Here is a 24,851-nt window from a genome sequence, read left to right on the forward strand (position 1 = left end):
GACGGAGACGGAGATATTTACGTATATTCATGTTTCATTTTATGTACGCACTGAAATACTGTTATATTGTTTTCCTGCGAGTTAAAGTGCTGAGTAAGAACGAGATAGATATATGTTTATGTATGTGCCTTCAAAATGGGTGCTATTTATATAAGCAATTGTACGTATAGAACATTTTTTTTTTTTTTTTTTTCCTACCTAAGCTGATAGCCTTGAGAGGCTATGTCAGCGTAACCCTAACTTTAGTAGGTGAGCTCACGGGGCTCAAACCTGACGATGTTGCTAACACGAACCCTAGCAAGAGTCGTGCTTCGCAGAATCTACCACCGGATCGGAAACGCGACCCACTGAGAAGATCCGGCGAGAAACTCAGTGGGCTGTGTCTGAGAGTTAGAGAACAATATGTCGTGTCCCTACTATATAGGTCTATGGGTAAGTATCTATATTATCTATGGGTCTCGTATCTCTAATATATTAAGTGTATAATCTATGTCTCGTAGTAGGTGGTGACAAAGTAACTCTATTGGTCAATTATCAAGGAACTTTTACTTAGACTCAAGTTTAAGTTCAATAGTAAGGTAAAGGGGATAGTTTCAGAGATCGATTTACACTGCTTGCCATACCAACACGTTACTAGCCGATCAATCTATAGATGATCGTTTCTATACAGTACCTTGTTACTACTACTGTAGCTTTGCTTAACAGCTTATTCCATGGTTACTATTTGCAAGTCGCAAGCTAGCCCATAACAGTATCAACTAGCCCTATGTTATCACAACTTTAACAAAGCAATCAGCAAAGGTTCTTATCAGGTCAGTGTACGATGTATAGTAACCGGCAAACATCGTGAGCAAATGACCTTGGCTGCGCAGAACCGAATTTTAGATCACTTTGGTGGTGAGGGTGAGGCGCGACGGCAGGGGAAATCGTATCGAGCGCGTTATTGGTAGATCAGTCGAACCTTGCGTAAAGTACGCTTGCGTACAGTGAAAAATCTATCGTTATTAATCGTTAAGTTATATTTTATTATAATTGCTTGTTGACTTTGTTGCCATTGCTATTTGTTGAGTGTTTGTTGATTTTTTATAAAAAATACACTATGCCGCGACAAACTGGTGGAGTATTCAAAAGAAAGGGTAGAAAAATTGTGTACGACGTATATTGCTTCATTATAAAACAGGGGAAGAATGATATTATGGAAAAAGTAAAACAGACTTCGGAAGCAACAAAAACATCAGTGAGTACTGTTAGGTGCATTATTAACGAAGCTAAAGGCTCTGGCTTGCTCATCGTGCTTGGGACTCCGGGTAAGAAAAGATCAGGGAAGAAGAAAGTTACCGGAATGGATAGTTTCGTTCAATCTGTAATAAAAAGGCTTCGAAAATTTTAAAGAAGATATACATTTTAATGGCTCGGAATGAAGTTTACGACGAATTATGAAAGAGCTAGGCTTCAGATGGAAAAAAAAAACAGAAAATAATCGGAAGCTGGTAATTAAAAAAAGTAACATTCGATTACTACGAATCGAATATCTTCAAAAAATAATTAATTATAGACAAAAAAGAAGATCGAACCGACCGAGTCGTAAACTACACCGATGAGCCCTATGTCGACTTAACACGATGATGGCGACTCGGGTGATGAAAACAGTGATGATGATAATGGTCAAGATTATGATAACGAAAAAAAAATTACAAATACCAGCTTCGCTTCAACTGAACGAAGACCTGGCAACAGCTCTAGTTTTGACTTAATAGAAGGAATATCTATTTTACCCCAAGATTAAATTATTACAATTATTAACCTATATTTTTTGTTGATGTTCTAATAAATATATAAATAAATACATATGTTGATTTTAATAATTTAATTGCATTATGACGCAGAGTAAATAATATTTTTGCACGTGAGTGTACCATGCGCAAACTTACCCCCACTACGTCAACAAATGCTCAAGAAGTTTGCCGGCTATTATACATAGGTACCTATCATTATTTACAACAGACATTCATCCATTATTAACTTATTGTATTAATGTACACATACGTATGTGGTACTTACCTTTTCGATTACCCTGATGATGAAAATGAACACATTATCTAGTGATGCTTAAAAAACGTTATAATGTTTATGTATCTACATCTCTATATTTTACGTATATAATTAATTAAATACCAGAAACTAGTGCTTGCGCATTTGTGTATTTATTTTAAGCTAGGTACTGCGAAGTAATTAGTTATTACGATCGAAATTCGTAAATATTTAACTAGGTAGTAATTTATTATTATTATTAAATACGTATTAGATGAAGACAACGTATTTTTAAAACACATTTTATTGATCGAAGTAAATCTAGAAATTAGGATTAACACTTTTTTTTTTTTTTTTGTTACCGTTTGTTAAAACCAAATCATTGTGGCTGGTTTAATATCATTTTTGGATAATGTTGGAATGTTGTTAACACAGACATAAAAATACGGTAGGCCACTCCCGATCCTGCGGACAGAATGGAAAGCAGTCGACGTCGCCCTAAGCACGTCATTTCGGATCCTCCCGATCCACTAACGGTGCTTCTAGGTACCTCAATCAAATTGGTAAATTAACCCTCAGACACAGCCCACTGAGTTTCTCGCCAGATCTTCTCAGTGGGTCGCGTTTCCGATCCGATGGTAGATTCTGCGAAGCACGGCTCTTGCTAGGGTTCGTGTTAGCAACGTCATCAGGTTTGAGCCCCGTGAGCTCACCTACTAGTTAAGGCTACGCTGATATAGCCTCTCAAAGCTCTCAGCTTAGGTAGGAAAAAAAAACGGTAGGCAGCGGCTTGGCTTTCGGTGGTCAGCGGCTTGGCTCTGCCCCTGGCATTGCTGAAGTCAATGGGCGACGGTAACCAGTCACCATCAGGTGGGTCGTATGCTCGTCTGCCTATAAGGGCAATAAAAAACATAAAATAAGAATTAAATTAAAGACGTATGTATTTATTATTTATTAGAATTCATTTATCACTCTTTGTTTCAATAAAACCAATAATTACACAACGAAAATAGGTCATCGTCCTTAGGTTGTATTACAAAATTATAATAATTCTTTCGTCAAATCGTCAGTACAGCTGTGTTTGCGCGCCAAAATGCACGCTTAGAAACTTTAGAGATATCCGCACTCGGCAGTACCTTAGAAGTTTAGAAGTAATAGAGCTGGTGAGTTACGTCGTGCAAGTCAAAGTAAGCTTCGTGAATTTAATACTTAGACATAAATGTGACTTAAAAATGTTTTTATTTATGTTTTAAAATAAGTAAAATATCCAACTTATACTGAGATATCAGTTATACACCCATATTGAGATATAAGTTCTAGGATCTCAGTATAGTTACACTGCCCCACCCTTCAGCCCGAAACGCGTTACTGCTTCCCGGCAGAAATAGGCAGAGCGTTGGTACCTACCCGTGCGGACTCAAGAGGTCCTACCACCAGTAATTATGCAAATTATAATTTTGCGGGTTTGATTTTTATTGCACGATGTTATTCCTTCACCGTAGAAGTCAATCGTGATATTTTTTGTTGTTAATTATTGTTACAAAATTTGAATCTGTACAAAATCTAAATTTCTTTTTTTATTGCTTAGATGGGTGGACGAACTCGCAGTCCACCTGGTGTTAAGTGGTTACTGGAGCCCATAGACATCCACAACGCAAATGCGCCACCCACCCTGAGATATAAGTTCTAAAGTCTTAAGTATAGTTACAACGGCTGCCCCACCCTTCAAACCGAAACGCATTACTGCTTCACGGCAGAAATAGGCAGGGTGGTGGTACCTACCCGCGCGGACTCACAAGAGGTCCTACCACCAGTAATTACGGAAATTATAATTTTGCGGGTTTGATTTATATTACACGATGTTATTCTTTCACCGTGGAAGTCAACCGTGAACGTTTGTTGAGTACGAATTTCATTAGAAAAATTGGTACCCGCCTGAGATTCGAACACCGGTGCATCGCTCATCACGAATGCACCGGACGTCTTTTCCGTTAGGCCACGACGACTTCAAAAATGGCTTGATTACGCTCTTCGGTTGTACTTTTTGCACTAATTCCTAACTCTACCTCAAGGAATTTTTGTACAGCAACTTTCTTTTCCAAGTCAGTTTTTAAATCAGTCAAACCGTAGCTATTGTAGATTTTTTCAACAATAATATCGACATTCAAGAATTCATTAGAATCCTGGTCTATGTCAATATCCACATTAGCTTCTTTCTTTTGGTTTTTCTTGCCCCATTTCGTTTGTTTCTTTTTGTTATCTTTTTCAAGTTCCTTTTTTTCCTTGGCCTCTAATTTTTTTGACTTCTGTTCTTCCTTCTCCCATATTTTATCCTGTTTGTATAAATTTTCAATATTTATTGATTTGATTGACCTTTACTTTATTTGTCAAGTACGTATTTCATACATAATGAAACAAAACCAAAGTTAAATTCTTTCTATTATTGATTTACGCTCATTAAAACCAAATTGTCAACCAGATAGTGTTAAATACAGTATAAGAATTAGACAATCCTTCGTTTGACCATCGTGGTCGCCTTGACATAGTTTATTAACAATTCATGCGTCTAATATTTAATTTATGTGTTACAGATATTTTTCATTTGAAACGTAAACATGGAGACAAGAGACGAGAAAAACAGGTTAGGAAAAATTAAATCCTTTATAAAGACGAAAACTGATTTTTTAATAGAATATGAAACAGGAGAATCGGCGAAATTGAGCATTCTCAACCGACACGTATTCAGATATCACATGTCGCCGACCGGGAACTTCCCTGATTACCCTACGCCTAACAACAACGATGATGAAGCCAGAATAAATCACAAAAGGGTCAGTGAATACGAGACTGAACCGTTCAAACTCTCCCTGCTCGAAGAAGACAACGAATTTCACATCATCGATACTAACGAGATAAGAATACAGTTTGATAAAACGAATAGTGTTATGTCGATAGTCGATCGGAGAACCGACGAAGTGGTTCTCAAAGAATACCAACCAATATTCTATGACTATGGCGTCATCGTTCAAGAGTTGAAACAACACAACAATGAATATTTCTTCGGAGGGGGCATGCAAAATGGTCGCTTCAGTCATAAAAGTGAGGTCATTGAAATTGTAAACAACAACGAGTGGGATGATGGTGGTATTGCCTCTCCTTGTCCATTCTTTTGGTCCACGCGTGGGTACGGCGTGCTCCGTAACACTTGGCAACCAGGAAATTATGATTTCGGTTCGGAAAACAAAGACAAAATCGAAATTATGCATTATGGTGAAGATTTCGATGCATTTTACTTTATAAATAAGAAACCAAAGGATATTCTAAACGATTATTTCGAGCTAACTGGATTCCCTATATTTATGCCAGAATACGCGTTTTATGAAGCCCATTTGAACACCTTCAATCGCGATTACTGGGTAAAGGTTACGCCGGAAACGAAAGGCGCGATCTTGTTTGAAGACGGCGAATTTTACAAAAGTTTTCAGCCCAGCGAGATCGGTAACAAAAAAGGTATATTAGAATCATTGAACGGAGAAAATAATAATTACCAATTTTCCGCGAGAGCTATGGTAGATAGATATCGAAAACACGATATGCCACTAGGTTGGTTCATACCAAACGATGGATACGGCTCGGGTTACGGCCAAACGGACACGTTGGACGGCGATATCGAAAACTTAAGGGAATTCGTGCGATATTCAAACAATAAAGGGGTACAAGTTGCACTTTGGACCGAGTCTAACCTCGAACCCAAGGATCCAAAAAATCCTAAGAAAGGCGAACGAGATCTTTGCAAGGAAATTAGCGTAGCAGGGGTCGTCGCTTTGAAATGTGATGTGGCTTGGATAGGCAGCGGCTACTCTTTCGGGCTGAACGCAGTCGAAAAGAGCACGAATAAATTTATTGCTAGCACTAGAAATAAGGCTAGGCCCCTTATAATCATGGTTGACGGTTGGGCTGGAACTCAGAGATACGCAGGCGTTTGGAGTGGAGATCAATCTGGGGGCGAATGGGAATACATACGTTTCCACATCCCAACTTACATCGGTACCGGTTTATCTGGCCAGCCTGTCGTTGGTTCAGATATGGACGGAATTTACGGCGGTGGGCATAGAGAAATTAATATTCGTGATTATCAGTGGAAAACTTTTACACCATTGCAACTAAATATGGACGGCTGGGGTAATACACCGAAAACCCCATTCAGCTTTGACGTTGAAGCAACGAACATAAACAGAGCTTACTTGAAATTGAAATCTATGTTACTACCTTATAATTACACTATCGGTCACGAATCGACTAAAGGTCTGCCAATGATAAGGGGTATGTTCTTGGAATTTCCGGACGAAATACCTGCCTACACGTTGGAATCGCAATACCAATACATGTGGGGTCCAAGTCTGTTAGTAGCCCCTATCTACTGTAACAATAAGTCTTCGGATGGTGATTCAATTAGACATGGAATTTATCTTCCAAATCCAAAACAGATATGGATTGATTTGTTTACGGGTGAAAAATATATTGGCGGTAAAATCTATAACAACTTTAACTGCCCGCTGTGGAAGATTCCCGTTTTTGTTAAAGATGGTGCAATCATACCGTTGGTCAACCCTAATAATAATCTAACTGAAGTACAAAAGGATAAAAGAATAATTAGAATATATCCGAACAATGAAACCACCTTCGATATTTACGAAGATGATGGCATAACTACTGATTATTTAGATAGAATATCGGCTACAACGCGTGTTAATGTAGAAGGTCCACCTTCTAATGAGCGCGGCGACTTATACATACACATCCACAAAACAAAAGGGTTCTATAGAAATATGGTTGTAAATCGATCAACAATTTTACAAATCATCGTATCTAAAGACGTTGAGCTTATAGAAGTTTTGGTCAAAGGAGAATCCATTAAAATTAACAAAGTTGAAACTGATGAATCGTTCGAAAAGAAAGAGAACATTTATTATTACAAAAAAGATTTTTACGCGAACCCGTATCTTGCGGATTGTGGTGGCGAGGCAATTAAGCAAAAATGTGTATTAATCAAAATACAAAAGGTCGATATTACAATAGAAGATATAATAATAAAAGTGAACGGATTCGCAAATGAAACGCCTATATTGGGTAACGTTGTAAATATTGACAAAAATATAAAAATACCCGCTTCGTTTACAGTTGAGGAAAACAAAATTACTGAAAACAGTATTACTTTAAAATGGAATGAAATAGAAAACGCAGATTACTACGAAATAGAAAAAGACAGCTTTATTTATAGCTATATAGTCGGTGATATATTCACATTCAACGATCTGAAATGCCACAGCGCATATTCATTTAGAATTAGAGCTGTAAGCCCCGTTGGCGTATCAAAGTGGAGTTATTTGATTACGGTCGAAACAGCCCAAAGTTTGTATGAAAATGCCCTAAAAGACGTACAGGTTTCATGCAATATACCCTGTGAGGGTGGCCAGGAGGTACATAATCTTACCAACGGTAAAAAGAGCATATGGCACACATGTTGGTCCAAACAACACCAAGCTTACCGAGAAACAGGCGGCGTCATTAGGCTGACTTTCGATTTAGGGGATATTTACCCAATCAAATTAATAGAATACACACCGCGCAAAGACGCCGGCAACGGAACAATACTGCTATTGCAGTACAAATGTTCTACTGATGGGGAACATTGGACTAAAGATTCCGATCCTATAAAATGGGATTTAGATAATAAAGTCAAGACTATTGCACTAAGTGGCGACAAATTTAGATACATTCAAATACACATTTTGAAGTCGATAGGTGGATTCGGTTCGGGCGAATCTATCAGGTTTTATTCATAATTGGAAATTAAAGAACATTGTAAACGAACAAAAACATTTATTAAATATATATATTATTTCATTACATTCTTAACTATATAGGTATTTAATTTTCCTGAAGTTCTTCGGCATTTCTCACAGCGATTATATTACAAACATGCGAATTTCTATCGAAAACGCAGCTAATAGACAGGTCTTCTAACACACAACTGTATTCGTGATCCGGATACCTGCCTCTGACGTAATTCGACCTTGGATCTTCAGACAAAAGACTTTCAATGTTACTTTTGAAGGCATCCGCTCTATCCCCAATTAAGTCATGAAGACGGGTCAGTGCATCATCAGTGAATCTAACGTCGTATCTCTGTGAAGCAGGGTTGTTTATCCAAGCGGCCACTCTTATGCCGTCGTGCCTTATACTTTGATTTGCCGACTGCGGTGGAGTGAATCTTTCTTGACCATCCGGATCTCCGCGTTCAGCATCCGGCCTACGTAAAGGCGACCTTGGATTCCCATCAACGAGGTCGACACTAGATGGGGAGTCCGGAACTTCTGATAGTGGGGCTTGCATGTTGCTGAGTCTTGACTCTGGTGAAGGTATATCTTCAAATGGACTTCTACAAGGAGAATCGATATCGATTGGTGTCGCAATTCTGGAACTTAAGCTGTAAAGCGTATGAAAAGTGTAGTAATTTACAACATACAGAAATATTGCAATAAAGCTTAATATCGTACAGAACTGTTAGCACCTTAAAAAATCTTGGTATATAAATACTCAAGTTTCATGCCCTATTTAATGCCATTTCATAATAAAAAATTGCAGCATACACTTTATCGTTTTTGAAAGAAATTAAAATTAAAGAAATTATGAAATGTAACAAAAAAAAAAGAGACTGCCTACATTTGAATTAAACCTAATGAGTTTTATTTTCTGTCTTGTCATCGCTGTTTAATTCGTTTACTAACAAGTTAAATTTATATTTGAATTACATCAACATACCTTCCAATGTCTAATCTATGGTCACCAATATTAACATTCACCATGTCATCGACCACATCGCTTATTCCCTCTGTCCGTGGTCGAACAGAGCTTGTTGCTTCATATGGGTAGTCGTATTGTGGAATATAAGGTTTTATGTCCAGAACGGGTGTGCCATTAACCATGTCAACGCCCAAAAAGTGTATTTTGTTACCTATTGAACAATCATGAATATGAATAAAACTTTGAATAATAAATTACTTATTTCTAATACTCCTCGACTACTCCTACTGACCAATCCTTAAAATCATTGATGTCATGCTTTATGTCAGTACAATAATACCTTCAATAGAATGAATCTTCACAAGTGACAACCCAATCGGACAAGGTCTGTGGGGTGAACGCGTGGAGAATACACCTTGCCTTCCTCCACACAATCTTGGTGGGGCAACTTTAGCTGGTGCATTTGTACTTTCTGTCATGTGGAAGTGGAATATTATCCTGAAACATTAAAAGTGCTTATTGACATGTCATTCTCATTGTTTGTTATTTTTTATGGCCACTGTAGGCCGATAAGCATACTGCCACTGGTGGCCACTGTCAGAAATGATTTTGCATGCATTTTAAAGTAAAATTTAACCTACACCTTTTAATACAAAAATTTAATAAGATAATTTAGTTTTGTAAGAACACAATTGACACACGTGCAAATGTAAGCTAATTATGAACTATATAAATCATTATAAATTTCACAGTACAGAAATATGTATGTAAGAAATCCCTGCATTATTTGGGGTAATGCCTGTGTTATACGGGGGATTGAAGTTGCGTAATACGAAAGTGCATTATAAATGTACCATACTATAGGGGGGATTACTGTACTTAATTTTTTTAGAGAATTGTACTAACCACATATGTGAAAACTCCTCTAGTCCGCTCAAAGCATGCTCAGGGTTATTAAATACTGAAGTATCAATTACCACAGTTCCCCTTGCATTCTTCATAACAGAAGGTTGCCGAGGAACACCTCGTTTGTTTTGAAATGATGTTTCTATTGATCCAATAGGCTGATAATGTATGTCATCATCAGACCGTTCTGCCTCTACATTATTAACCAAAGCTGTTGTGGCTGTAAAGATATTAACATCACTGCTTATTTTAAATAGTGTGAAGTTTTGAACAAAGCCAAGCATAGGAAAAGGTATACTTTTCACATAATATTTTGATATTATATATAAACAATGGGTATCCAACTCTCCACTCTTATAACCTTAATGTCGAAAGTTGTTTTTTTAAAGCTGAGACATTATTACCGGCTTCAGCACAGTCGGAACAACGGAGACTGTTAAGAGCTGCTTTAATTAGTTTTATCTCCTTCTGGTGTTCGTGCTTCAGAGACGTCAATTGTTGCCTGAGAATAATAATTATTTAACTCGTAATACTTTACAAGTACATTGGTTACGTTATGTTAAATGTAAAATCAAATTTTATTAAAAATTACTGTTATCATTGATATCACCTGAGATTTTTTATTTCTGTACGAGCTAAAGCTATTTGATTCTTATAATATTCAGAATGATCGGCCATTTCGTGTTTAATCTAAGCTTTTAGAATATTGTTCTTGGGTATGACCGATATTTAAGTTATACGAAATGTATTAAAACCAAGCATAAAAATTTTTGGTTAGCTATTTATCAATTTACTATTTTTTGTAAACTTATAAATAGATTTATCTATTTGATTAGGCAAAAGGAACATAACTCATACCGTCCAAAATAATGAAGTTGAATAATTCCTCAGACACGTCCTTACGAATCCATCGGGTTTTTTTTTATTGCCCTTGTAGGCAGACGAGCATACGGCCCACCTGATGGTGAGTGGTTACCGTCGCCCATGGACTTCAGCAATTCCAGGGGCAGGGCCAAGCCACTGCCTATCGCTTAATAATCTCCACAAGCCTTGTTTGAAGAAGGACATGTCATAGCGCTCCGGAAACACCGTGGAAGGGAGCTCATTCCATAGCCGGATGGTTCGTGGCAAAAAAGACCTCTAGAAACGCACTGTGGATGACCGCAGTGGCTCCAGGTATTATGGATAAACTCTACTCCGGTTGCGGGCGGTGTGGTGGTAAAAACGAGATGCCGGTATCATCTCGAACAATTCCTCAGAGCACTCCCCATAGAACATACGGTACAAAATACAGAGGGAACCGAAGTCCCTCCGCAGACCCAGAGGTTCCAAACGATCCGTGAAAATGGGACTATCGACAATCCGAACGACCCTCCGCTGTATGGAGTTAACGGGTTAAATTGAACTTGCTTCAACCCCATTCGGAGACTCGCCCCAGAGAGTTCTCCACTTCAGACACAGGTGTTGGTCGTCTCTCTTGCACCACGCTCCGAGAGAGACTCTGATGGCCGATATATCGCGCATCCCTCGTGCTGTCATCCGCTTAACAATGCATGCCGTCAATAAACAGCATGTCATTGATATACAAATCAGATGCAATTACTCTTGTATTAGACGACTTCAGCTCTAACACCAAGAACAAGGTTAGGGAATCTGGTAACTGTACTCGTCGATCTTTTTACCGAGAGCAACCTAACCCATACATAGGCCCGTTGAGCTTCGCCGGATCTTCTCAACCGGTCGCAATTCCGATCCAAAGCAGCCCTTGCGCTGTAAGGTCACCTTTGGAGGCACTCTGGTATCTGTTATCAAATCCCAACCCTCTAGACTGAACTTTTGCTTGCCCAACTATCCTGGTGAAAATGGAAATGTCTTGGGGCCATCACGAATCATGCTTTCTCGTTGAATCCGTCGCTTGCGACGAAAGGCTCGGCGAGTAAATTAACCCACAGACACAGTCCACTGAGTTTCTCACCGGACCTTCTCAGTGGGTCGCGTTTCCGATCCGGTGGTAGATTCTGCGAAACACTGCTCTTGCTAGGTTTGGTGTTAGCAACTTAATCAGGTTTGAGCCCCGTGAGCTTACCTCTAGGAGGACACCTCACAGGAGTTCAGGTTACGCTGAAATGGTCTCTCAAGGTCATCAGCTTAGAGATGAAAAAAAAAGAATCTTAACTAAAAAAACAAAATGTGTGCAATTCACACGTGGTAGAAGTGAAACCTTCCAAAATTAAAATACAATTATCCTAAACGTCTTAAGTATATGTAAAATTTTGTCATTAGTAAATAATTGTAAGGTAGCGCCCTCTGTGAATTGATATTTTAATTTCACGTATAATCCTAAATTAAAATTCACTACAAGAGCTTTCATACACACGTTAGTATTAAAAAATCTCACAGATGGTGCTGTATTAAATAGTATGTATATTTCTGTCTCATTCTTTGCTGGCTTCATCCTACACATTTTTGTAGTCTCTCATTTGTCTCTTACCTGTCGTTTTTTCCGTTGCATCCGGTTTGAAATCACAACGATTCTAAAGAAGTTTTCACTTCAATAATAAATATTATAAATATTATATGAAGTCGTCGTGGCCTACAGGATAAGACGTCCGGTGCATTCGTTGTTGCGATGCACCGGTGTTCGAATCCCGCAGGCGGGTACCAATTTTTCGAATGAAATACGTACTTAACAAATGTTCACGATTGACTTCCACGGTGAAGGAATAACATCGTGTAATAAAAATCAAACCCGCAAAATTATAATTTGCGTAATCACTGGTGGTAGGACCTATTGTGAGTCCGCACGGGTAGGTACCACCGCCCTGCCTATTTCTGCCGTGAAGCAGTAATGCGTTTCGGTTTGAAGGGTGGGGTAGCCGTTGTAACTATACTGAGACCTTAGAACTTATATCTCAAGGTGGGTGGCGCATTTACGTTGTAGATGTCTATGGGCTCCAGTAACCACTTAACACCAGGTGGGCTGTGAGCTCGTCCAGCCATCAAAGCAATAAAAAAAAAATAAAAAAAATTATAAATATGTAAGTAAGTGTACTCGTCTTGGTATAGTTGGAAAGGCAGCATTGCCTGTTATCATAAGCTGCTCAAGATTGTGACTCTCCTTTCGAGCAATGCGTCCAAAGAACTTCAATTCTCTACGAATGCATATTGTGGAAAGTCTAGTTTCTAATATTAAGTTCCTTTAGTATTGACACATTGGTGCGAAATCCAGTCCATGAAATCTGCAACAATTTCCTCCAGCACCACATTTCGAAGTCGTCTATGCAGTCTCTGTCGAACTTTTTCTGTGTCCAGGTTTCCGCTCCGTAACTGAATATAGAGAAAACTAGCAATTCAAATATTCCTGTTAGATGGTCTTAAATGTTGGTACATTTTATGGATTTTTACGTGACTTTACAAAAGTTTACGCGCGTTTATTTCGCGACTTTACAATTAATATCAAAGAAGCATACCTGATGGTAAAAGTCATCACCAAACCATTGTTTAACCAAAGCCCTTTCATCAAACCTTGTTTGAAGCACGAAGTATTTTGAGATATGACTTTTAGGATATCATGGTTGTTGTTGCATGGCAATTGCATGTTATAAAAAATGTAATCCAAAAAATTTACAAAATTTGGATAAAAACCAGGTTTCATACTTTAGTGATAAAAACAAGATTTTAAAACCTTGTCTAGTGTTGTACACAACTAAAACCCTAATAATAATAGACAAACATAAAAAGAGATAAAAATAAATAATTGTTATTTCGACAACTGCTTACTGTGAGCTCCTTATTTTGTCTTACGATGAATCAGGGACCTGAAAAATTAGATTAAATAATAAATTTAAATCGCTCAAATTTTGAAAAATTGATTGTTGAAAACCGAATCGATTTTACTTTTTCGACAATTGAGTCAATCACTATTGCGGTTGCCAATAGCCGCACACGTGCTGAGATATTGTGATATTTTACAACAATAAAATAACTTTAAAACATTCGTCGTGCATCATACCGGTCTACGCGGCTCATATTTTGTTTACCAACATCTGTTCATCAACGAGTTTGCAAAGTGAGTTGGTTTTCTAAATTATTTTGACACTCGGGGTGGGGCAAAATGTCTGTAAGAAGGGACCGCCACGTGTCCTAAATTATAGGTTTTCTATGGTTTTGTTTGTTTTACGCTTATATAAGCTTTTAGGATATACTTTAATTTCCGTCCCTCTGATTTATTCAAATAATATTTTATTTATAAATGGTCGACTATTTTTAGGCGCCGGGTACCTGTAACGTTTCATGGTTATAATCAGAATTATGCAGCGTTAAAATATCTATTGTAATAAATTGGTTAATATAAATGCAACAAATACGATAGGGAACGACGGTTTTTTAATATCTCAAACCGGTATTTTAAAAATTAGCGAACCTTAATTTAAATTTGGAGGGTAGTTGTGAATTATTGAGAGAACTACGAAAAATTAGAGTAATTCCGGATTAACAGTAAATAAAACGAAACGAATATAAGAAAAATTGAGAATAGGTGAAATAAATATTGTAAAATTACAAAATTACTACTACATATTAACCTACCCACCTACCTACTTAATTAACTGCAACTTAAAAGTAATAAAAGAAAACCAAATTCTTAAATAAATTCCTAATAAAAGCAAATTTTAGAATACTTAGTAGTACTATCATAGTAAAATACAAATATTACGCTGCTAATTATTGAATAGCTCCTTAATCAGGTTCATTTTTGCTCCACTAAGGTTTTAAAAACCTGAATGTAGCAAAAAAGAGGACAATGTTTATACTGGCTGTCGTAATAAAAAATACATAATAATTTGTATGCGCTGTAAACCATTGAATGGTCGTCTATCTGGAGATAATCTTGGAAGTTTATTCAGTTCATGCTTATGATTAGAATACATTATCATTGAAACCAAATTGTAGAAATCAACTCGGTAGGGTAAGAGGATAAATAAATAACAATTAACTTAAACAAATAATCAATTTACTCCAGGATAACGGTTCTATGAAGGCAGTATGGATATGGTTACTGCTAATATTAAAAAATATAGACCTATAAAAACCTCAGTTTGTATATTATGCTGTTGTAGCCCATTTTCTTTTAAACTACATTCTTCGTCGATGAAATGTTTTAATGCCGCAGAACTCAATCTGAAGAAGATTATAAAAATCTATATAATTACATTCTACTTGCATACTTTCTAAGAGTTGACATCCTAAAACATTTTGTAAAAATATTGAATTGAGTTGACTAGTAAAAGAATGCCGATCATTATTATGTGTGGGCTAGAATCTATTGAAGCTTAAACGTTAGAACTCATACACAAGACAGAACAAATGAGACTAGTATGTACGTAAAAGTTTTACAAGTAAATGTATGTATATACTAGGTAGAAACTTTTACAGTGCTAATTAGATTCTAGATAAAGGAGCTGCTTTCTATAACTGGACATCTCAATCTGGGTTTTTTTTTTCTGGTATTGCATTGAAAACTGTCTAGTTACTTCACATTTTAATTTGTGTTTATTAAATCATGTACATTTCACAATATGATAAACAGCTTGTTCAACTATAAAAAATCTAGTTTGAGGATGTTAAGTAATTACTGAAACATATAGACATCAGAAAGTAATGTTGCAACCTTACAACGTAAGGTCAGAGTTTAATGACTCACAGAAATAAGCAGGATACTATATTAAGTATTGCCTACCTGCTTGCTGGAGCTTACAATGTCACCAATAGAACATTGAATGAAACTAAAGCTTTTGACTTTTATGTTCTCTGTATACACCGAAATAAATATCATGAGGTTTCATTGGCTTGGAACCTTGATTTCATGGTAAGAGGGGAGTTTCCTTAAATACAATGCAGTCTTGTGTTTATTCATGGAAAAAAAAAATTTTTTATTGCCCTTGTAGGTAGACGAGCATACGGCCAACCTGATGGTGAGTGGTTACCGTCGCCCATGGACTTCAGCAATGCCAGGGGCACAGCCAAGCCGCTGCCTACCGCATATTATTACAATAATTACAATAATTATTTTTTATTTCAATTAAACCTGGAAGTACGTATTCAGAGACTCCCAAAAGGCTTGAGTTTATTCAAAGTCCAGTGTTATTGTTATATTTAGTTTACATTTTCGTACATCATGCAGACTTGCGTATTCACGGTCGTGGTTAGAAAAAAAATTGTGTTGTTTCAGTTAGGCATTAATGGCCATGGTGACTGAAGTGAAAGTGAATGGAAGCGAAATGGAAGCGAATACTGAAGTGCCTCCCGCACTGGCTGAGAAGCCAGTCGGTCTCCCACCAGGAAAGTACTCTCTTATTGGCTGGGACATGGATACAACAGGACGTAGACTAATAGATGAGGTAATAACATCGTGTAATAAAGATCAAACCTGCAAAATTATAATTTGCGTAATTACAGGTTGCAGGGTGTCTTGTGAGTTCGCACGGGTAGGTACAATCACCCTGCCTATTTTCTGCCGTGAAGCAGTAATGCGTTTCGGCTTGAAGAGTGGGGCAGCCGTTCTACTGTTAAAAGTGAGACCTTACAACTCTGTCTCAAGGTGGGTGGCGGCATTTACATTGTAGATGTCTATGTGCTCCGGTAACCACTTAACATCAGGTGGGCTGTGAGCTCGTCCACCTATCCAAAGCAATATAAAAAAAAACTCGCATTAAGCACATAACTTCTAGTGAGCTTGTTTACCTGTCTAAGTAATAAAATAAAAAGTAATATGTAATCAGCTAATGCTTGTTGTTTAATGCATAATTTAATGATGCCCTTTTTGCTATTGCTTTCATTTCAAAAGTTAGGAGCTATTTAATACCTGTACTGGAAGAGCTATTTTAATTAGCATCTACTTTGAAACTATCCTCTAGACATGCTGCCCGGGGCATGTGATTTTGCTGACTTGTGCCTTGTAAATGACAGATCCATCTTCCAAGAAATTAAAAAAAAAAGTAATATTCACAGCGCTCTATGAAATTAACAAAACATTTTTTATTGTATACTATCCTTGTTACAGATATGTCAAATAGCAGCATATACTCCGAAACAGACTTATTCTCAGTATATTATGCCGTATGGTGACCTTAATCCTGGAGCGAGACGCCGTCACAATGTACGCGTTGTCACCGTTGGACGTTACAGAATGCTAAAAGATATGGTTTCTCATAAGGTAATAAGATGAAGATGATTAAAATTATATAATTGACATCCTCCTCGCGTCGTTTTCCTCATTACTGAGGGTCGTGACTCCCCCGCTGCATCAGTTTCTCCCGTACGATTTCCCTCCATCTGCTGCGATCCTTAGCGTCATGAAGGGCATTGTGGAAGTTGATGTTTATAGAAGATCGTGTTTGGTCCGACCATCTTGTGGGACTGCATCCTCGTTTGCCATCTACCTTTCCTGTCACCATCAGCTGTACTAGATTGTGACCCTCTTTACGAGCAATATGTCCGAAGAATGCCAGCACCCTATGAAGGCGTATAATTGACATACCATTCTTCAAATGAGGCGTTTCGATGCTACTCAGTAGTGGATAGCTAAATTAAAGTTACATTCTGAATATTCTTCAATATAATAACTAACATTATATTAGGGCTTAATACCACTAATAGAGGCTGTTTTTCACATTTGTTACAGATTCTTAAGACAAAATCAGAGATATCAGCTTTAACAGACTTCCTTGATTGGTTAGAGAAAGAGAAAGGAGATGGTAGTGTCATTCTTATATACCACGAACCCAGGAGGTTCAGTCCTACAATGCTTCTTGAGGCTTTGACAAGGTTGGCTGCTTATTGTGATTTTTAAGTGAATAAGTTAGAAAATGGAATTTCTATGTTTCTTAAATGTCCATAAATTACTCACTAAGTAGACTAGTGGCTTATTAACTTCCAATTGTAGAATATAAATTTACAATCATTTGGAAATTATGTAAAGATCATTAAATTTATCCAAAAATAAACTTGGATATTATTGATTTAAATTATTAACTTTAGATGACATATTTTATGGTTAAGAGCCAAACAGCAAAGTCAGAAAACAATTATATATATTGTTCCTATTCATTTCTAGGTACGACCTGTTGGATCGTTTTAATTCAATAGTCGCAGGATTCACTGACAGCTATGCCCTGGCTGCAGATAAATGCAAGGCAACAGTGAAGTCAGTTTCGCTGCGAGTGTTGGCTCGTGTGCTACTGGACGCGGACTCTCTGTCAGTGGACAGCGCCATCGAACGGGCAACAGCTGCCTATAAGATTGTCGAACATCTCGCACAAGGTGCGTACTCTACATCGCTACATAGTATAAAACAAAGTCGCTTTCTCTGTCCCTATATCCCTATGTATGCTTAAATCTTTAAAATTACGCAACGGATTTTGATGCGGTTTTTTTTTTTAATAGATAGTGATTGAAGAGGAAGGTTTATATGTATAATAACATTCATTAAATAGTGGGGAAATCAATAATAAATTTCAGTTTCCGAAGCGTGGCGAGGGCGGGTCGCTAGTTTACATATATTATTATAATCTAGTGCAAAGCACTTCATAGTCACAGAGAACTTTTAAAAAACTGAAAGGCTCATCATATCATGGACTTTATTATATAATAATTAATTAAGCTGTTTATTGCTAGAAAGCAAATATGTTAGTGCCCACTCGATAGTAAGTGCTTAATGCATCCTTTTAAAGGCAGAGCCATCCCATAGCACAGCTAGTTTGCTAAGTACTGTAAAGTTCTATGTATTATACATTTAAATAAACACAACATCAAGCAATTATATTAAATTATACTTCAGGTGAACAGCAAGAAGTAAGTGCCTCAGGTGAGAGTCTCTCAGCCAGTAAAGACATGGTGGAAACGGCAAGGGTGTGGGCAAGGCCTGTACACACAGAACTAGAAGCGCTCGCCAATCTAAAGAAGATCCTTGAAAGGTAATAGTTTGGGCATGTTGAATAAGAACACATAATAGAAACATCTGTGGAAATCATAGTTTGGCTAATTTCTAGTAGTAGGATTTTTTGTGAGTGAGTACAGTTAGATATTGTTACCTTTGAAATTTTTATTGATGTCAGTAATTGTCAGTTTCAAATGTTTTAATTATTAAGAATTACATAAACTTCTTTTTTTAAAAAAGCTTTTCTAATAAATCCTCGTAACAGTTCGAAGGACCACTTGAACGGTCGGTTCGTTCTTTCGTCGTCTATTTTATGGACACACGAGAACCGGTCAATTCGTTTCTTGTTGTCTGGTTGGTGTCTGTCTTTTAGGAAGTCATTAAAAGTACTGCCTGCCTAGTACTACACTACTAGTCATGTGCGCCGTCGTTCCATTTCTTTTCGAATTCTTGTCAAGTCTCTGTCTTAGTATGTGTCTAGTTGTTGTAAGTCTTATGTCCTTAGTCGGTAGTCGGTCTTGCGTGGCTGACGCCGCGCCTTTCTTAAAGCGTAGTCTCCCATTAGGATGCCTGGAAGAAGAGGACTTCAGTCTTCCTCTTCCTCTCTGGAGGCACCGTAGTCCGTCATAACCCTGTCTGCTCTGTCGGCCGGGTATCCGTAAACGGATTCCCTAGCGATAATAAAAAAGGTCTTATGTCTTGTCAAAGAGGTTGCACGCTACGACAAATGCACTCAAATGCACATGCACTCAAGGGAATCCCTGAAGGAAATATTTAAAGAAATTAAAGTTCTCACTATGCCATCCCAGTACATTTTTGATTTGATGTATGTTTCTAAACATATTGAGGAGTTTCCAAAGAGTGCCGTACATAATAGAAATACTAGGAAGCTTGTTGTGCCGAAGAGTAGTTTACATAAGATACGAAATTTATTCGGGTGTTTGTCTGTGCGCCTGTACCACAAAATCCCACAAGATGTTCAGAACCTACATATACATAGGTTCAAGAAAACTATTAAAGAACATCTGTGCAATAAAGCTTACTATAAAGTCAATGATTATCTAGAAGCATCCGGGCATTTCAATATCGCAATAATTGTTACGTTATAATACCTCTTGTAAAAATGTATATTCAAAAAAGAGACATGTCTGCTGAGTTTCTTGCGAGTTCTTCTCAGAACGGAGGCGAGTTTTTGTGAATTGGCGGTATAGTTCTTTTGATGTTCAACAAGTATGTACTTTCATTTATGTTGAATAAAAAAAAATTGATTTGATTTATTGTTGTGTGCACAGACAGAACACGTTCCGTCCAGTGTTCGCGCCCCTACTGCGCGGCGCTCGCGGCGAGCGGCGGCGCGTGACGCAGCTGCGGCGCCTGCTCGCCGACCACGGCCTGCTCTATCAGCAGCTACACGACGCCTGGGAGAAACAACAACTCGCAGGTACCTTCCTGATTTTATATCGACGCTTGAAAGGCAAACCTGACTAAGCGACAATAACTGCTTTGTACATAAATGATAGGCAATAACCGTATTCGATGCGCAAAAAAATATATATTTCTAGGTCTATTAAAATCATTTCAATCCTACAGCTAGATTCGTTAAAATAGATTTTTTTTCAAGTATTTCAACTTTAAATTAGTCTACTGTAAAGTTCACGCATTGTCGCTCAGTCATGTATGCCTTCCAAGCGTCGATATATACCGACAAACGTCATTATTCGTGCCGTGACGCAGTAATGCGTTTCGGTTTGAAGGGTGGGGTAGCCGTGGTAACTATACTGAGACCTTAGAACTTATATCTCAAGGTGGGTGCCGCATTTACGTTGTAGATTTCTATGGGCTCTAGTTACCACTTACCAGGTGGGCTGTGAGCTCGTCCACCCATCTAAGTAATAAAAAAAAACTAATCACAGAGTAGAGTAGACTAGGTTTTATTAGAGAGAGAGAAAGAGAGAGAGAGTATTCTTTATTGTACACCAAAAAACAAATAAACAGTGCGATACATTAAATACAAAAAAGTACAATTGGCGGTATATTTATTATACACTGATATAAAATAAACACAATGACAAAACATTAAATACAAAAGTACAATGGGCAGTCTTATTATTAAGAGCGGTCTCTTTCAGACAACCATCAGATGGACAATAAAACATGTAAGGAAATAATTAACAGTGCTGTATTTATCGATTAGAAAAAATATGTACAATAGTTATAATAATATCAATTATACCGATACTATAATGATAAAATTACTATTTCACACAATATACGAAGTCAATTTATACATAAATGAGTCGTCTATTATCAAGGGTGGCAATCTGTGCATTTGGACAAAAAAAATATATTGATATGTCAATACAGATTGATTTGAATATAATCGTCTCCTTCAAAGAATACGGTTCAAAACCTGCATTAAATAAAGGTTAATACTTAACCTGTTATTTATCTAAGATGTCGTTCAGAAGAGTTTTGTGACTGCCAATGGAATACAAAGTCAATAATTCGTTTTTCTGATTTACCAATAATTGTCCAAAAGTCACATTGCCGGCTTTGATAATAGTCGACTCAAATATCACATTTTAGATAAATCACAGCAAGATATTTTACCTTAACACAAACAAAAAAAATTCAAAACCAATTATATGAATATTTAAAATCATTATACTTCATTTAATTCATATTCTTCTAGGAAATTCAGAAGTTCAGTACTTATTCAATGTTTTATAACTCAATTAACAATAAATACAATAGTAAATTAATTTTGTTTCTGTTTACTTTAGGTTTAGAGAAACAATTATCAGCTTTGTCAGTATCTGCTAAAGAGGAAGACATCAAAGAGTTGATTGAAATACTGGACAGTCATTTCGATCCTGCCAAAGAACCGAAAGGACCTAAACCAAGACAGCCTACCGTAAGAGTGAGTTTTTTTATTAACAAAACACATAGGAGAATATAGGGATTTAATTGACTCTCACATTTATATGAGAGCATTGTGTATAATATGGATATGGGTTTAATATCAATGGTGTTGAGAGAACATTTATTTTGATTGAACTGTAATTTGTGTAATTACTTGTGGGTAGGGAGGGCGTATCGTGAGCCCCCGCGGGTACCACCACCCTGCCTATTTCTGCCCAAAAGAAATACTGCGATTCTGTTCAAAGAGTGAGGCAAGACTGTTGCACTGTAAAACTGAAACTCAGAATTCATGTCTCGATCTGGGCCGTGAGTTCGTCAACCCATTTGCGCAATAAAAAAAATTGAAATTGATGCTGGATAGGTTTTGCACCGAAGCATAATTACCTTCTGTAATTTTGGAACATGTGATGGGCAGTAAAATAACACTAAAACCTGTCTATATTTTTTGTATCTTTAAACGAAATATATTTTTTTAATATATGTATGTGTCTAGTAGATATATTTTGTGCCTCTGAAACAACTATGATTTAAATCAAGTTTTGTTTTTTCAAATCTATCTATGTCGTATTTGAAAGATCTTATTTGACACACTATCCGAGATTGCATAACAAAATAATCCACATTCAGTGATGCTAAGATAACCCCTCGAAGTAACTAGCAATAGGTAGCAAAAAATAAACCTTACCTTCCTACTATAGTAATATTATTTTGTATAATTTGCATCTTTTAGTAGATATTTATGCTTGATAATGATATTTGTAAAGTAAAAATTACGAACCTAACCTAAAAGGGCGCGAAGCTGTGTTGCTCAGTTATCTGATTTTAATACGCTTTTAGCTTCAGACCTATGTATGTTTGTAACGGAATCTTTGAACATGATTTTGACCCCTTCAAAACGTCAGATTAACTCGAAATTTGGTATACCTATTAAGGATCAATGACAATTCAATATTAACTTAAAAAAAATATTGAAAAAATGAAATTTTACAAAAAAAGACACCATTTTTAATTCAATTTTCTATAATAGCGTATTTTGTTGGTTTTTTTAAACTATTATTTATTTACAATAAAATTCTAATATAATTGAATATTATTTTATAACTAAGCTTCAAGTAAGTCATATCAAGCTTTGCCTGAAAATGTTTTATAGTGCAACTTTTTCCGCAGCCTCGATCGACCGCCAATACTAACAATATAAGTGGAGACGCTGAAGGGAGCACCAGTGATTCGCAGAATAGTTCATCGCAAAACTCGCCCAACAAAACTAATGGTATGTAGTAATCATTTTGAATCATTTGAAAAAATATCTTTTTTTTTATTTTTATTAGATGAGTGGATGAGCTCACGGCCCACCTGGTTGTTAAATGGTTACTGGAGCCCATAGACATCTACAGCGTAAGCCACCCACCTTAAGATATAAGTTCTAAGGTCTCAGTATAGTTACAACGGCTGCCCCACTCTTCAAACCGAAACGCATTACTGCCTCACGGCAGAAATAGACAGGGTGGTGGTACCTACCGTGTGGACTCACAAGAGGCTCTACCGTCAGAATACTATGTCGAAACTTTCATAACTTAATGTAAAATGGTTTCATCACACCAACAAACATCATTTTATCTTATTTGAAACCTTGTTAAAAGCATGCTGTTTGTGATTTGGGAATCAGTACTGCTTTTTCTTCCTAACGTTTTTCCGGTCTAGTGCCAGGATCTGCTTTTGCGGTAAGCAGCGGCTTGGCTTTGCCCCTGGCATTGCTGAAGTCCATGGGTGACGGTAACCACTCACCATCAGGTGGGCCGTATGCTCGTCTGCCTACAAGGGCAATAAAAAAAAAGACTTAAACTCCTCCACTTAGGCTGGTCTTTGGCATACTTCTGGATAAGGCTATTCTCCTCCATGTCCGCCTTTACATCCGGTAGTTGTCAAAAACAATGTTAATTATGTAATTATTTTAATTTTATATGACTTTTAATCTTATATATAAAATTCTCGTGTCACTATGTTAGTTACCATACTCCCATGAAACGGTTCGACCGATTTTTACGAAGTTTTATATGCATGTTCAGTAGGTCTGAAAATCGGCTACTATCAATTTTTCATACCCCTAAGTGATAAGGGTTGTCCACCTCTAACATTAATTTTTTTGTTATAATGAGGCATTATGTGGTTAATGAGGCTTTATTATTTTTATATTCCATCATCGTTCACAGCGCTACATGCCTTTACACTCATTTACCACATCCTTACACACTTACAATAATTTTTTTTTTTTTTCTACACTACAAGTTCTCTAGAATTCTTATATATGGCAAAACAACGTTTTCCAGGTCAGCTAGTAATGTTATATTATTGTTTTCAGATATAGCGGCGGGAGATAACAGTTTAAAAGTACAAGAGCCGATTGCGGCCAACTAACGTTTGATTCATCGCAACATGCGCGTACGAAGACTCAAATTTAAAACGTTTTTGCATAATAAACAGTACGTTATTTTAGCATAAGTATCATTTTTGGAATTGAAACATTTTTATAATGCATGTCGTCTATACGAGATTAATGAAAAAAAAAAAACACTAAATTGTAATTTTCACACTGATCCCTTGGCTTTTCGCGTTTTTTAATATTTATATATAGATATAAATAATAATGTAGTTGAGTGCCTTAGCAACTCATTTGTCATAAGATATTTGTATGTCATAATATTTTTTGGTGTAAACAGTTATGTGACTGTATGTTGTTTTTTGCATTATACAGTTTTTTATATATTTAATGTTACTTGTAACATGTAGTTTGAAAAAAGGTTTTTTAAATTAAAAAAGGCTTAGAGGGAGCAATATTGATTTCGGGCTCTTAATAACGCCTGTTTATTTATTTTTTTATTATGTATTAATAATAAAATGTGCAATCACAGCAACGGATTGACTGATATTCGAAACCCGAAATGTATTTAAAAAAAGATTATATTTTTTTATTTACACCTTTTCCTTCTTTTTGTTTTTTACGCTAATCGCTGGTAACATTTTGCTGACTGTTTTTCTTTCAAACTACCATAGAGGAAATATTAGTTTCTTACCACTGAGTAATAAAGCAGTGTGTACCTTTTTAACTGTTAATTTTAGTTAGTTTTTAACATAGACTGTACATATAATTTAATTTCTTATTTTGTTCAGATCTCTAATAAATATGTAAGTCTATAAAATTGTTGTGCATTATTTTGAAATCCTCTCTTAATTTTTATTTGCACGTTTGCAT

General features: G+C 36.7%; 3 protein-coding genes across 11 annotated transcripts; 2 read left to right on the forward strand and 1 right to left on the reverse strand.

Annotated features, from left to right (window-relative positions):
• The first annotated feature begins 491 nt into the window (after window positions 1-491).
• Window positions 492-9,092, forward strand: LOC114243357 (uncharacterized). Of its 6 annotated transcripts, none has more exons than XM_028174816.2 (3): window positions 599-812; window positions 3,102-3,194; window positions 4,623-9,092. In XM_028174816.2, exon 3 carries the CDS (start codon window positions 4,647-4,649, stop codon window positions 7,875-7,877), a length of 3,231 nt encoding a protein of 1,076 aa, XP_028030617.2. In that variant the 5' UTR covers window positions 599-812; window positions 3,102-3,194; window positions 4,623-4,646; the 3' UTR covers window positions 7,878-9,092. The 6 variants fall into 6 exon arrangements, with proteins under 6 accessions (XP_028030616.2, XP_028030617.2, XP_028030618.2 ...); XM_028174817.2 differs by having other exon boundaries at window positions 3,107-3,194; XM_028174815.2 differs by lacking the exons at window positions 599-812; window positions 3,102-3,194 and adding an exon at window positions 492-578.
• On the reverse strand, window positions 7,895-10,572 carry LOC114243358 (tRNA (adenine(37)-N6)-methyltransferase). Its single transcript, XM_089738960.1, has 6 exons — window positions 10,355-10,572; window positions 10,149-10,246; window positions 9,745-9,964; window positions 9,179-9,336; window positions 8,857-9,049; window positions 7,895-8,521 (listed from the first exon to the last, which is right to left on the reverse strand). Exons 1-6 carry the CDS (start codon window positions 10,420-10,422, stop codon window positions 7,963-7,965), a joined length of 1,296 nt encoding a protein of 431 aa, XP_089595086.1. The 5' UTR covers window positions 10,423-10,572; the 3' UTR covers window positions 7,895-7,962.
• A 2,728-nt stretch (window positions 10,573-13,300) lies between these two features.
• On the forward strand, window positions 13,301-24,798 carry exu (maternal protein exuperantia). Of its 4 annotated transcripts, none has more exons than XM_028174847.2 (10): window positions 13,301-13,813; window positions 15,974-16,142; window positions 16,805-16,957; window positions 17,426-17,568; window positions 17,858-18,063; window positions 18,581-18,716; window positions 19,972-20,120; window positions 21,463-21,599; window positions 22,769-22,871; window positions 23,961-24,798. In XM_028174847.2, the coding sequence occupies exons 2-10, from the start codon at window positions 15,984-15,986 to the stop codon at window positions 24,014-24,016; spliced, it is 1,242 nt and encodes a 413-aa protein (XP_028030648.2). In that variant the 5' UTR covers window positions 13,301-13,813; window positions 15,974-15,983; the 3' UTR covers window positions 24,017-24,798. The 4 variants fall into 4 exon arrangements, with proteins under 4 accessions (XP_028030648.2, XP_028030650.2, XP_028030649.2 ...); XM_028174849.2 differs by having other exon boundaries at window positions 21,463-21,593; XM_028174848.2 differs by having other exon boundaries at window positions 13,652-13,813; window positions 15,978-16,142.
• Window positions 24,799-24,851: the final 53 nt, after the last annotated feature.

Source organism: Bombyx mandarina, chromosome 28 (assembly GCF_030267445.1).
Source record: "Bombyx mandarina strain Sakado chromosome 28, ASM3026744v2".
Classification (NCBI taxonomy): domain Eukaryota; kingdom Metazoa; phylum Arthropoda; class Insecta; order Lepidoptera; family Bombycidae; genus Bombyx; species Bombyx mandarina.

What these genes read in the sequence shown, in the direction of transcription:
- LOC114243358 (XM_089738960.1), bottom strand. Translation starts at nt 10,422, where the DNA reads ATGGCCGATCATTCTGAATATTATAAGAATCAAATAGCTTTAGCTCGT. An exon ending in GAGGAGTTTTCACATATGTG is followed by an intron (nt 9,337 to 9,744) that starts GTTAGTACAATT and finishes TTAATGTTTCAG; the next exon opens with GATAATATTCCACTTCCACA. An exon ending in CATAGATTAGACATTGGAAG is followed by an intron (nt 8,522 to 8,856) that starts GTATGTTGATGT and finishes TACGCTTTACAG; the next exon opens with CTTAAGTTCCAGAATTGCGA.
- exu (XM_028174847.2), top strand. Translation starts at nt 15,984, where the DNA reads ATGGCCATGGTGACTGAAGTGAAAGTGAATGGAAGCGAAATGGAAGCG. An exon ending in GACGTAGACTAATAGATGAG is followed by an intron (nt 16,143 to 16,804) that starts GTAATAACATCG and finishes TCCTTGTTACAG; the next exon opens with ATATGTCAAATAGCAGCATA. An exon ending in CAAGACAGCCTACCGTAAGA is followed by an intron (nt 21,600 to 22,768) that starts GTGAGTTTTTTT and finishes CTTTTTCCGCAG; the next exon opens with CCTCGATCGACCGCCAATAC.
- LOC114243357 (XM_028174815.2), top strand. Translation starts at nt 4,647, where the DNA reads ATGGAGACAAGAGACGAGAAAAACAGGTTAGGAAAAATTAAATCCTTT.